Source organism: Rutilus rutilus (genome assembly GCF_951802725.1).
Source record: "Rutilus rutilus genome assembly, chromosome: 6".
NCBI lineage: Eukaryota > Metazoa > Chordata > Actinopteri > Cypriniformes > Leuciscidae > Rutilus > Rutilus rutilus.
The window spans coordinates 787,501-802,500 of NC_140214.1; the positions used below are offsets into that span (position 1 = coordinate 787,501).

Genomic DNA, 15,000 nt, shown 5'->3' on the forward strand with positions numbered 1-15,000 from the left:
ATAATTCAGATTTCAGTTAATATACAGAACGAAACGAACACATGCAGCTCCAAACACACCAAACATCTCCCGATCACAAGAATAAAGAGTTGTAATTGAGTTCTGCTTCAGCTGATCTATAACTCAAATATGCTAATTCACTCGGCCCACCTCTGATCCACTGCATGAGGAAATGCAAATGAGGCCAAATTAGCCAGCCAATCTGTGGGAGAGGAATTAGCATGTGGAGGAGTGGCTCCACGCCTGAGGCCTCGACTTTCCCAAAGCGGATCTGGAGGTAATTTCAAATGAGATCTTGGAAACCGAGCCAAACCACAAAGTAAGGAGATGCACGAAGTTTCTACAAACGACAAACTCTATTAAAGCCAAACTGAGATCATGAACATCCACGGACGGCATGATTGATGAGCAAAGCCGACGGGTTACACCGCTATATGAGATTATGACTCCAAACAACACGCCGAAACTCCATTAGGACAGAGTTCAGTTCACAATCTGTGTTGGATAAAGCTCTATTTCTACAGCGCTTTATATAACAGACTGTTTCAATGCAGCTTCACCGTCATAAACAGGAAAATAGAATGAATCCATAATGAATCAATGATGCAAATTAATCAAATATGACACAAATTCAAAAAAGACTATAGCGTCAATAGTTAGATCAATTCAGTTCACTGTTGATTCAGTTCAGTGTTGATTCAATTCAGTTCAGTATTGATTCAGTTCAGTTCAGTGTTGATTCAATTCAGTTCAGTATTCATTTAATTCAGTTCAGTGTTGATCCAGTCCAGTTCAAAAACTGCAAAGTTCATTAATTATGAAACGAGTTCAATTCAGCAATAAAGCAGCTCTACAGAAGACAATAGTGAAATGATTCAGATTAATTCAGTTCAGTGTTGATTCAATTCAGTTCAGTGTTGATTCAATTCAAGTCAGTGTTGATTCAGTTCAGTTCAGTGTTGATTCAATTCAGTTCAGTGTTGATTCAATTCGGTTCAGTGTTGATTCAATTCAAGTCAGTGTTGATTCAGTTCAGTTCAGTGTTGATTCAGTTCAGTTCAGTGTTGATTCAATTCAGTTCAGTGTTGATTCAATTCAAGTCAGTGTTGATTCAGTTCAGTTCAGTGTTGATTCAATTCAGTTCAGTGTTGATTCAATTCAGTTCAGTGTTGATTCAATTCGGTTCAGTGTTGATTCAGCTCAGTTCAATAACTGTAAAGTTAATTAATTATGAAACGAGTTTAATTCAGCTATAAGCAGCTCTACAGTTCAGTTCAACATACACATTTAAATTCAATTCCCACATAAGCTCTACATCTGAAGGTCTCAAAAGCCTAAAGTCAAATTCTATTTCGCACTGACCCTCATTTCAGAATCTATTTGATCATATTTTGTGAATTAAGCAGCAAAAAAAATCATCTCATATCTGGAAGATGGGGATCGTTCAGCGTTTTGAAAGTGTGAAAATGCTTCATTTTAAGAGTAATGACTTGACACACACACACACACACACACACGCTCGCTCGCTCACTCACTCACTCACACACTCACTCACTGACTGACTCACTCACTCACTCACTCACTCACTCACTCACACACTCACACACTCACTCACACACTCACTCACTCACTGACTCACACACTCACTCGCTCGCTCACTCACTGACTCACTGACTCACACACTCACTCACACACACACTCACTCACTCACTGACTCACACTCACTCGCTCGCTCACTGACTCACTGACTCACACACTCACTCACACACACACTCACTCGCTCACTCACTGACTCACTGACTCACACACTCACTCACACACACACTCACTCACTGACTCACACTCACTCGCTCGCTCACTGACTCACTGACTCACACACTCACTCACTGACTCACTGACTCGCTCACTCGCTCACACACTCACTCACTCACTCACTCACTCACTCACTCACTCACTCACTCACTCACTCACTCACTCACTCACTCACTCACTCACTCACTCACTGACTCACTGACTCACTCACTGACTCACTGACTCACTCGCTCACTCGCTCACTCGCTCACTCACTCACTGACTCACTCACTCACTCACTCACTGACTCACTCGCTCACACACTCACTCACTGACTCGCTCACTCGCTCACACACTCACGTCACTCACTCACTCACTCACTCACTCACTGACTCACTGACTCACTGACTCACTGACTCGCTCACTCGCTCACACGCTCACTCGCTCACTCGCTCACTCGCTCACACACTCACTGACTCACTCACTCACTCACTGACTCACTGACTCGCTCACTCGCTCACTCGCTCACACACTCACGTCACTCACTCACTCACTCACTCACTGACTCACTGACTCACTGACTCACTCACTCACTCACTCACTCACTCACTGACTCACTGACTCACTGACTCGCTCACTCGCTCACTCGCTCACACACTCACGTCACTCACACACTCACACACTCACTCACTCACTCACTCACTCACACACTCGCTCGCTCACACACTCACGTCACTCACACACTCACACACTCACGTCACACACACACACACACACACAGCAAAAAAATGCTTTTCTTACTCAGTATTTTTGTCTTTTTGTCTAGTCCAAATATCTAAAAATTCTAAAATTAAGAAGCATTTACTAGATGAGTAATTAGAGTAATTAGATATTAAGTCTTGTTTTCTGGTGAAATAAATAAAAATGAAGTGAGTTTTTGCTTAGTAGTTATCTAATTACTCATCTAGTAAATGCATCTTAATTTTAGAATTTTTAGATATTTGACTAGAAACAGGACAAAAATACTGAGTAAGAAAAGCATTTTTTTGCAGTGCACACACACTCACTCACACACACACACACACACACACCTAATTGACTGACTCCTGCGGAGGAAACACACACTTCAAAGTCTGACGGCACACCGGAGATCGAGGTTATTGTATTCTCGCACATTTCAGTGGCTATTTCCGGCCTTTAGTGTGTGTGTCCGAAACAAAAGCGTCTTCATTAGAGGCGTTCGGACACTGGGAACAGTGGGGAATTGTGGGTATCGTGCTGCGCGCTGGACTGGGATCAGTCAACGATCGAGACCCAGCAGAGACTAAAGACACTTCGAGTCACTGTGAGTCACAATGAAACTAGAAAAATTTAAATGTATCAAAATGAAGTGAGTTTGTGCTTAAAACGAGAACAAATGAGTCAGAAATGTTTTCATCAAATCAATTTTTCATCAAACAATTCTTAATATCTTCAGTCATGTTGCTTCTTCTCCAGTAAATGAATCTTGATTTATGAATGTTTAGATGTTTGTGCTGGAGAACGAGACAGAAACACTAAGGAAGAAGAACATCATTATTTGTGCATTAAAATATACAAGAGGAGATGAAGATATGACGGGAGCCCCAGTGCTGAAGGAGGACTGGAAACACTCCGCTATATGATTTGCGTGGATTTGATATTTTAATATTTTTGTGTGTGACTGGATCGAGTCTCCAGATCCCTCTCTTCATTCTCTCTGTCGCTCATCAGGATTCAGCGAAACAAATGTGCTGGTCTTGTTCCAATTACTGTTCAGTGTGTGTGTGTGTGTGTGTGTGTGTGTGTGTGTGTGTGAGTGAGAGAGAGAGAGAGAGAGAGAGAGAGAGAGAGAGAGAGAGAGAGAGAGTGAGAGTTTGTTAGTGTCTGTGTGTGTGTGTCTGTATGAGTGTGATAGTGTGTGTGAGTGAGTGAGTGAGTGTGTGTGTGAGAGTGTGTGTGAGAGTGTGTGTGTGTGTGTGTGTGTGTGTGTGTGTGTGTGTGTGTGTGTGTGTGTGTGTGTGTGTGTGTGTGTGTAGAGTGTGTGTGTGTGAGTGTGACGCTCCACAGTCACTGATGGGAAAATTAAAATCTCAGGGGTTTGTTGGGCAAAAGGTTTGAGAATCCCTGCGCTAGAACGAATCTTTTCAGTGAACTGCTCTAAATGATTCGTTCTAGCACAGAGATTCTCAAACCATTCGTCCAACAAACCCCTGAGATTTTAAGTTATTATTTCAATGTTCACGTTCCGCTGATGTCAGTTCAAAATCATCAGGGGTTTGTCGGACAAAAGGTTTGAGAATCGCTGCGCTAGAACGAATCATTTAGAGCAGTTCACTGAAAAGATTCGTTCATGAATCAAGCGAACGCTCTCTCGTTCCATCCGTCTCTCTTTATTGAGCCACTTTCTGTTGCAGCTTTTATTGCACAGTTGGACCGGGGTGAAATATCCTCGAGACCTCGGCGCTCTCGGCCTGTCACACTATGAGTGTGTTGTTACGCTCTCCGCCTCTCACACTGTGAGTGTGTGTTGATGGGCTCCTCGGGGACACCGCTGACAGGAGAGGTGAAACTGTCCGGCGGATTGATCACATGACAGAAACAGGAGCATTATAAAGCTGAATCCTGCACCAATCCTGTGCCTGCACACCGGTGAACACACACACACGTCAATCATCCGGTCGAGCGGAAGCACAGGAGGACATCAGTGTGTGTCTGAGAGCCGTCCTGAGACAAGAACACACTCTGAAGATCCTAATGACTGACAACAGCACAGTTATGATTGACACTCTCACTGCCATATTAAATCAATACTGGACTGGAAGAAACTTGGCCGAGTGTGTGTGTGTGAGTGTGTGTGTGTTATTTCTAAATAAACAGGGATGGAAGTCATGAGAAATCAATTTGTTGCTGATTCCACTTCATTCTACTTCCATTCACCATCACGGTAAAACTTTACAATTAGCTTATATTTTAGTTAACTACATTAGTTAACATTTGGATATTGTGAGATCTGTGATGTCACACAAGCAAATACATTTGCATATGCCCGCCTCCAGAGCAAGACATAAACAAATAGTTACACATTATCGCAACATAGGCCCCGCCCACTAGTGTTCAGTATCTTAACGACTGACTCTGATACAGTATACAGATGTGTGTTCATATTATAATGACTGACTCTGATACACTGATACAGTATACAGATGTGTGTTCATATTATAATGACTGACGCTGATACACTGATACAGTATACAGATGTGTGTTCAGATTATAATGACTGATGCTGTCTACACTGATACAGATGTGTGTTCAGATTATAATGACTGACGCTGATACACTGATACAGTATACAGATGTGTGTTCAGATTATAATGACTGATGCTGTCTACACTGATACAGATGTGTGTTCAGATTATAATGACTGACGCTGATACGCTGATACAGTATACAGATGTGTGTTCAGATTATAATGACTGATGCTGTCTACACTGATACAGATGTGTGTTCAGATTATAATGACTGACGCTGATACACTGATACAGTATACAGATGTGTGTTCAGATTATAATGACTGATGCTGTCTACACTGATACAGTATACAGATGTGTGTTCAGATTATAATGACTGACGCTGATACACTGATACAGTATACAGATGTGTGTTCAGATTATAATGACTGACGCTGTCTACACTGATACAGTATACAGATGTGTGTTCAGATTATAATGACTGACGCTGATACACTGATACAGTATACAGATGTGTGTTCAGATTATAATGACTGACGCTGATACACTGATACAGTATACAGATGTGTGTTCAGATTATAATGACTGACGCTGTCTACACTGATACAGTATACAGATGTGTGTTCAGATTATAATGACTGAAGCTGTCTACACTGATACAGTATACAGATGTGTGTTCAGATTATAAAAACTGACACTGATACACTGATACAGTATACAGATGTGTGTTCAGATTATAATGACTGACGCTGATACACTGATACAGTATACAGATGTGTGTTCAGATTATAATGACTGACGCTGATACACTGATACAGTGTTACAGATGTGTGTTCAGATTATAATGACTGACTCTGATACAGTATACAGATGTGTGTTCAGATTATAATGACTGACGCTGATACACTGATACAGTGTTACAGATGTGTGTTCAGATTATAATGACTGACGCTGTCTACACCGATACAGTATACAGATGTGTGTTCAGATTATAATGACTGACGCTGATACACTGATACAGTATACAGATGTGTGTTCAGATTATAATGACTGACGCTGATACACTGATACAGTATACAGATGTGTGTTCAGATTATAATGACTGACGCTGATACACTGATACAGTATACAGATGTGTGTTCAGATTATAATGACTGATGCTGTCTACACCGATACAGTATACAGATGTGTGTTCAGATTATAATGACTGACGCTGATACACTGATACAGTATACAGATGTGTGTTCAGATTATAATGACTGACGCTGATACACTGATACAGTATACAGATGTGTGTTCAGATTATAATGACTGACGCTGTCTACACCGATACAGTATACAGATGTGTGTTCAGATTATAATGACTGACGCTGATACACTGATACAGTATACAGATGTGTGTTCAGATTATAATGACTGACGCTGATACACTGATACAGTATACAGATGTGTGTTCAGATTATAATGACTGACGCTGATACACTGATACAGTATACAGATGTGTGTTCAGATTATAATGACTGACGCTGATACACTGATACAGTATACAGATGTGTGTTCAGATTATAATGACTGATGCTGATACACTGATACAGTATACAGATGTGTGTTCAGATTATAATGACTGAAGCTGTCTACACTGATACAGTATACAGATGTGTGTTCAGATTATAATGACTGAAGCTGTCTACACTGATACAGTATACAGATGTGTGTTCAGATTATAAAAACTGACACTGATACACTGATACAGTATACAGATGTGTGTTCAGATTATAATGACTGACGCTGATACACTGATACAGTATACAGATGTGTGTTCAGATTATAATGACTGACGCTGATACAGTATACAGATGTGTGTTCAGATTATAATGACTGACACTGATACAGTATACAGATGTGTGTTCAGATTATAATGACTAACGCTGATACAGTATACAGATGTGTGTTCAGATTATAATGACTGACACTGATACAGTATACAGATGTGTGTTCAGATTATAATGACTGACGCTGATACAGTATACAGATGTGTGTTCAGATTATAATGACTGACACTGATACGCTGATACAGTATACAGATGTGTGTTCAGATTATAATGACTGACACTGATACGCTGATACAGTATACAGATGTGTGTTCAGATTATAATGATTGACACTGATACAGTATAGAGATGTGTGTTCAGATTATAATGACTGACACTGATACGCTGATACAGTATACAGATGTGTGTTCAGATTATAATGATTGACACTGATACAGTATAGAGATGTGTGTTCAGATTATAATGACTGACACTGATACGCTGATACAGTATACAGATGTGTGTTCAGATTATAATGACTGACACTGATACGCTGATACAGTATACAGATGTGTGTTCAGATTATAATGATTGACACTGATACAGTATACAGATGTGTGTTCAGATTATAATGACTGACGCTGATACAGTATACAGATGTGTGTTCAGATTATAATGATTGACACTGATACAGTATACAGATGTGTGTTCAGATTATAATGACTGACACTGATACAGTATACAGATGTGTGTTCAGATTATAATGACTAACGCTGATACAGTATACAGATGTGTGTTCAGATTATAATGACTGACACTGATACAGTATACAGATGTGTGTTCAGATTATAATGACTGACGCTGATACAGTATACAGATGTGTGTTCAGATTATAATGACTGACACTGATACGCTGATACAGTATACAGATGTGTGTTCAGATTATAATGACTGACACTGATACGCTGATACAGTATACAGATGTGTGTTCAGATTATAATGATTGACACTGATACAGTATAGAGATGTGTGTTCAGATTATAATGACTGACACTGATACGCTGATACAGTATACAGATGTGTGTTCAGATTATAATGACTGACACTGATACGCTGATACAGTATACAGATGTGTGTTCAGATTATAATGATTGACACTGATACAGTATACAGATGTGTGTTCAGATTATAATGACTGACGCTGATACAGTATACAGATGTGTGTTCAGATTATAATGATTGACGCTGATTCACTGATACAGTATACAGATGTGTTTTCAGATTATAATGACTGACGCTGTCTACACTGATACAGTATACAGATGTGTGTTCAGATTATAATGACTGACGCTGTCTACACTGATACAGTATACAGATGTGTGTTCAGATTATGTGTTCAGATTATAATGACTGACGCTGATACCCTGATACAGTATACAGATGTGTGTTCATATTATAATGACTGATGCTGTCTACACTGATACAGTATACAGATGTGTGTTCAGATTATAATGACTGACGCTGATACACTGATACAGTATACAGATGTGTGTTCAGATTATGTGTTCAGATTATAATGACTGACGCTGATACACTGATACAGTATACAGATGTGTGTTCATATTATAATGACTGATGCTGTCTACACTGATACAGTATACAGATGTGTGTTCAGATTATAATGACTGACGCTGTCTACACTGATACAGTATACAGATGTGTGTTCATATTATAATGACTGATGCTGTCTACACTGATACAGTATACAGATGTGTGTTCAGATTATAATGACTGACACTGATACACTGATACAGTATACAGATGTGTGTTCAGATTATGTGTTCAGATTATAATGACTGACGCTGATACACCGATACAGTATACAGATGTGTGTTCAGATTATAATGACTGACGCTGTCTACACTGATACAGTATACAGATGTGTGTTCAGATTATAATGACTGACACTGATACACTGATACAGTATACAGATGTGTGTTCAGATTATAATGACTGACACTGATACACTGATACAGTATACAGATGTGTGTTCAGATTATAATGACTGACTCTGATACACTGATACAGTATACAGATGTGTGTTCATATTATAATGACTGACACTGATACACTGATACAGTATACAGATGTGTGTTCAGATTATAATGACTGACGCTGATACACCGATACAGTATACAGATGTGTGTTCAGATTATAATGACTGACGCTGATACACTGATACAGTATACAGATGTGTGTTCAGATTATAATGACTGACGCTGTCTACACTGATACAGTATACAGATGTGTGTTCAGATTATAATGACTGACGCTGTCTACACTGATACAGTATACAGATGTGTGTTCAGATTATAATGACTGACACTGATACAGTATACAGATGTGTGTTCAGATTATAATGACTGACGCTGATACACTGATACAGTATACAGATGTGTGTTCAGATTATAATGACTGACGCTGTCTACACTGATACAGTATACAGATGTGTGTTCAGATTATAATGACTGACGCTGTCTACACTGATACAGTATACAGATGTGTGTTCAGATTATAATGACTAACGCTGTCTACACTGATACAGTATACAGATGTGTGTTCAGATTATAATGACTAACGCTGTCTACACTGATACAGTATACAGATGTGTGTTCAGATTATAATGACTGACACTGATACACTGATACAGTATACAGATGTGTGTTCAGATTTTAATGACTGACGCTGATACACTGATACAGTATACAGATGTGTGTTCAGATTATAATGACTGACACTGATACAGTATACAGATGTGTGTTCAGATTATAATGACTGACGCTGATACACTGATACAGTATACAGATGTGTGTTCAGATTATAATGACTGACACTGATACAGTATACAGATGTGTGTTCAGATTATAATGACTGACGCTGATTCACTGATACAGTATACAGATGTGTGTTCAGATTATAATGACTGACGCTGATTCACTGATACAGTATACAGATGTGTGTTCAGATTATAATGACTGACGCTGATTCACTGATACAGTATACAGATGTGTGTTCAGATTATGTGTTCAGATTATAATGACTGACGCTGATACACTGATACAGTATACAGATGTGTGTTCAGATTATAATGACTGACGCTGATACACTGATACAGTATACAGATGTGTGTTCATATTATAATGACTGACGCTGTCTACACTGATACAGTATACAGATGTGTGTTCAGATTATAATGACTGACGCTGATACACTGATACAGTATACAGATGTGTGTTCATATTATGTGTTCAGATTATAATGACTGACGCTGTCTACACTGATACAGTATACAGATGTGTGTTCAGATTATAATGACTGACGCTGATACACTGATACAGTATACAGATGTGTGTTCATATTATGTGTTCAGATTATAATGACTGACGCTGATACACTGATACAGTATACAGATGTGTGTTCAGATTATAATGACTGACGCTGATACAGTATACAGATGTGTGTTCAGATTATAATGACTGACGCTGATACACTGATACAGTATACAGATGTGTGTTCAGATTATGTGTTCAGATTATAATGACTGACGCTGATACACTGATACAGTATACAGATGTGTGTTCAGATTATAATGACTGACGCTGATACAGTATACAGATGTGTGTTCAGATTATAATGACTGACGCTGATACCCTGATACAGTATACAGATGTGTGTTCAGATTATAATGACTGACTCTGATACACTGATACAGTATACAGATGTGTGTTCAGATTATAATGACTGACGCTGATACACTGATACAGTATACAGATGTGTGTTCAGATTATAATGACTGACACTGATACCCTGATACAGTATACAGATGTGTGTTCAGATTATAATGACTGATGCTGATACACTGATACAGTATACAGATGTGTGTTCAGATTATAATGACTGACAATGATACCCTGATACAGTATACAGATGTGTGTTCAGATTTTAATGACTGATGCTGATACACTGATACAGTATACAGATGTGTGTTCAGATTATAATGACTGATGCTGATACACTGATACAGTATACAGATGTGTGTTCAGATTATAATGACTGATGCTGTCTACACTGATACAGTATACAGATGTGTGTTCAGATTATAATGACTGATGCTGATACACTGATACAGTATACAGATGTGTGTTCAGATTATAATGACTGACGCTGATACACTGATACAGTATACAGATGTGTGTTCAGATTATAATGACTGACGCTGATACACTGATACAGTATACAGATGTGTGTTCAGATTATAATGACTGAATCTGATACACTGATACAGTATACAGATGTGTGTTCATATTATAATGACTGACGCTGATACACTGATACAGTATACAGATGTGTGTTCAGATTATAATGACTGATGCTGTCTACACTGATACAGATGTGTGTTCAGATTATAATGACTGATGCTGATACACTGATACAGTATACAGATGTGTGTTCAGATTATAATGACTGAATCTGATACACTGATACAGTATACAGATGTGTGTTCAGATTATAATGACTGATGCTGTCTACACTGATACAGTATACAGATGTGTGTTCAGATTATAATGACTGACGCTGATACACTGATACAGTATACAGATGTGTGTTCAGATTATAATGACTGATGCTGTCTACACTGATACAGTATACAGATGTGTGTTCAGATTATAATGACTGACGCGGTCTACACTGATACAGTATACAGATGTGTGTTCAGATTATGTGTTCAGATTATAATGACTGACACTGATACAGTATACAGATGTGTGTTCAGATTATAATGACTGACGCTGATACACTGATACAGTATACAGATGTGTGTTCAGATTATAATGACTGACGCTGATACACTGATACAGTATACAGATGTGTGTTCATATTACTTTTATAATGCATTACATATAAAGGCTTTAAGTTATCATAAAGACTATAATAGTATTTGCTGTTTGTTGTTCACAATTGCATTCAGTCCATAACTATTTATTCTCCACAGCAGAGCAGAATAAACGGGAAACACTAAGTGCATTTTCAATTGGTTTCAGTATTTTGGGAACTGGTTTAAAACACGAACAAACAAACAAACAGTGCAGAGCAAGCATCCATTAAATACGTGTTAGGAAAACTGAAAATATTAGGATGATGGGCTTCATTTGCATGCAAAAAACACCAACCATGCAGGAAAACTCAAGCAGAACGACGGAAGCGTGTAGTGATTGGGATCAATGCTTATGGAGCGACGATGATGATGATGATTTATGAGATGAAGGGTAATTTTAGGTTTGGGAAAAGTATGTTTTCCCATCCCTGTGCTGGGCAAGACAAGGAGAATTATCCTCGGGAAAGTTTTTATTCCAGTTATCTACAAGTAGAATGAGGTCTTATATCAATTAAATCTGTAATAATCAATAATAATAATAATAATAATAATTAATCACGGTTCTGATTAAGAGGTACAGCATTCACAGACAGGCAATTCACAGCAAACGATGGAAAAATCACATCAAAACTTCAATATCGATCTCATTCGGTCATAATATTACAAACAGTTTGAAAAAATTGCACTGCATATCTCAGGCCGAGTGTTGATGGTGTTGTGTCTGGAGGGTCGTGAGATGCGAGCGCACGGGTCAGTCATGCAGGGTTGAACACAGCGTGACACTAACAGTGTACAAAGGTGTTTTACTTACAGGTAGTAAGTGTAGGACTGATAGGTTCTCCTGCCCAGTGGGGTGGTGGAGGGGTTTAAGCAGTGGAGGGGGATGAAGATGGAAGGAAAGAAAAAGTAAAAAATATTAATGTTTGAAAACGATATATAAAATGAACACAAGCAGACATGGTGGCATACGTGTGTGAGAGAGAGAGAGCGAGCGATTCCTGGCATGCGTGATGTTTATAACACAAACCTTAACGCTGAACCCATCAGCCCATCTTCCACTGACCTTATACTGTAAATATATATATATTGATATATTGATCATCAGATCATCATATTAGAGTGATTTGTGAAGGATCATGTGACACTGAAGACTGGAGTAATGATGCTGAACATTCAGCTTTGATCACAGGAATAAATTACACTTTACTGTATATTCACATAGAGAACAGATGATTTACATTAGAATAATATTTCAGAATGTTTACGGTATGAGCATTAGTGAGACTTACATTAACAAAATCATAATTATTATAAACTTTAGATCTGCTCTGCCTCTCCAATCTCTCAGTAAACATTCATATGTGCATTAATAAGGACGATGTCATGTGTGAAAGAACACACTGTACATTAGCAAGGAAAGCAACATTAATTCCCCTCACTGCATTTCTCAGGATGTAATCAGACGAATATGCAAAAACACGAGGTGTGAATGACCAGCGAACATCCGAACATCCGCACGCTTTCCTTTCTAATCCAATTCAGCAAATTAAACCAAACAGAAGCAGGAGATTCATCGCACTCGTTCATTTGATTAACGTATATTGAAGCAGATTCAATCCAGTGAATCCGGCGATTGGGGTTATTGAACACGCGTGTGTGTGCGTGTGTGTGTGTATGTGTGTGTGTGTGTGCGCGTGTGTGTGTGTGTGTGCGTGTGCGTGTGTTTGCGTGTGCTTGCGTGTGTGTGTGTGTGTGTGCGTGTGTGTGTGTGTGCGTGTGTGTGCGCGTGTGTGTGTGTGTGCGTGTGTGTGTGTGTGTGTGCGTGTATGCGTATGTGTGTGTGTGTGTGCGTGTGTGAAATAAAGCCTGTCTCTCCACGCAGACGACAGAAGAGCAGATCCACAGTGAGAAACTAGCGCTTCTCAATCTTTGTTTGTTATAAAAACAAGTAACTCAAAAACATTGTGTTATAGATCTTTATACTTTAGTGTTTTGCAGCAGTTTAATTAAGACAATGCTCATTTAAATAATGCACAGTTGAGAAGCACTGCTTAATTTACATTTACACATGCAGAACCAGACACCGCAACAACAACATCATTATTTACATCTTTTAAATGCTGTGCCAGTAGGACATTTTACATTTCAAAATATTCCTTTTGCAAATCTTGCAATAACGCAGAAGATTAGATCAATGTCACTGAGTCCGCCTGGGATTCACTGCAAACCATTATGAGGCTCTTCCTCAGGATTGGTTTCCAGCACAAATATCTAAACATTCTTCAATCAAGATACATTTACTGGATACATTTATGAAAAATATATCAAGCAGATTCAGGTCATGTGATCGGGAGACCCCTGCACCGGCTCAGGTCATGTGATCGGGAGACCCCTGCACTGGCACCGGCTCAGGTCATGTGATCTGGAGACCCCTGCACCGGCTCAGGTCATGTGATCTGGAGACCCCTGCACCGGCTCAGGTCATGTGATCGGGAGACCCCTGCACCGGCTCAGGTCATGTGATCGGGAGACCCCTGCACTGACTGTTTATATACGTATATAACATATTTGATCTAGTAAATCTGGAGCAAATAAACAGATATATGTGCTTACAGGCGTATGAGTTTCTCGTGTCCCACAATCACTGATCTACTGAGATTTCTTGAGTTTTGAGATGGAGAAGGGTCAAAGGTCACAGGTCACAGGCCATTACACTGCATTTTAACAGGGCTTATAAACATAATTAGATTAATAATTCCGAGTTTATAGATAACGCGGATGGAGCCGGATTAAAGGTCAGGTGGAAATCGGAGAGAAAATCTATTATTAAAATCTCCAGACAACTGAAGATCTGCGGTTTTCCTCAGTTTTGGACACTCCTGCTCACTCCTCATTAATATTAATGTCCAGATTACAATAATTGTTATATAACTCTTCCGGTTGGATTGCAGTGTAAAAAGAGACTAACATGAAATACTTTAGAAAGGTCTGGTTGAGAATGTTTTGAACAGTTTTAGTTAACGATCATAACCCTGGTTAATGCATTAACTAACAGTGAGCACAACAATTGTTACAATATTTATTAGTCATTATCATTATTCAACATTATTTGATTAAAAACATATGTTTATTGAAATAAAGCTGAAATAAAATAAAATATAAATATCAATTGAAAAACTTAAACTAAACAAAA

The 15,000-nt window shown here is 38.8% G+C and overlaps 1 protein-coding gene across 2 annotated transcripts in view; it reads right to left on the reverse strand.

Moving 5' to 3' along the window:
* LOC311292456 (receptor-type tyrosine-protein phosphatase mu) overlaps positions 1-15,000 on the reverse strand; it is a 284,516-nt gene that overhangs the window by 67,029 nt on the left and 202,487 nt on the right. The window contains exon 16 of one of the 2 annotated variants that reach the window (XM_084412135.1): positions 12,619-12,648. The exons of the other annotated variant lie outside the window; for it this stretch is intronic. Within the exon in view, the coding sequence (XP_084268261.1) occupies positions 12,619-12,648 (30 nt within the window). The remainder of the gene's footprint in view (positions 1-12,618; positions 12,649-15,000) is intronic. 2 annotated transcript variants of the gene reach the window in all.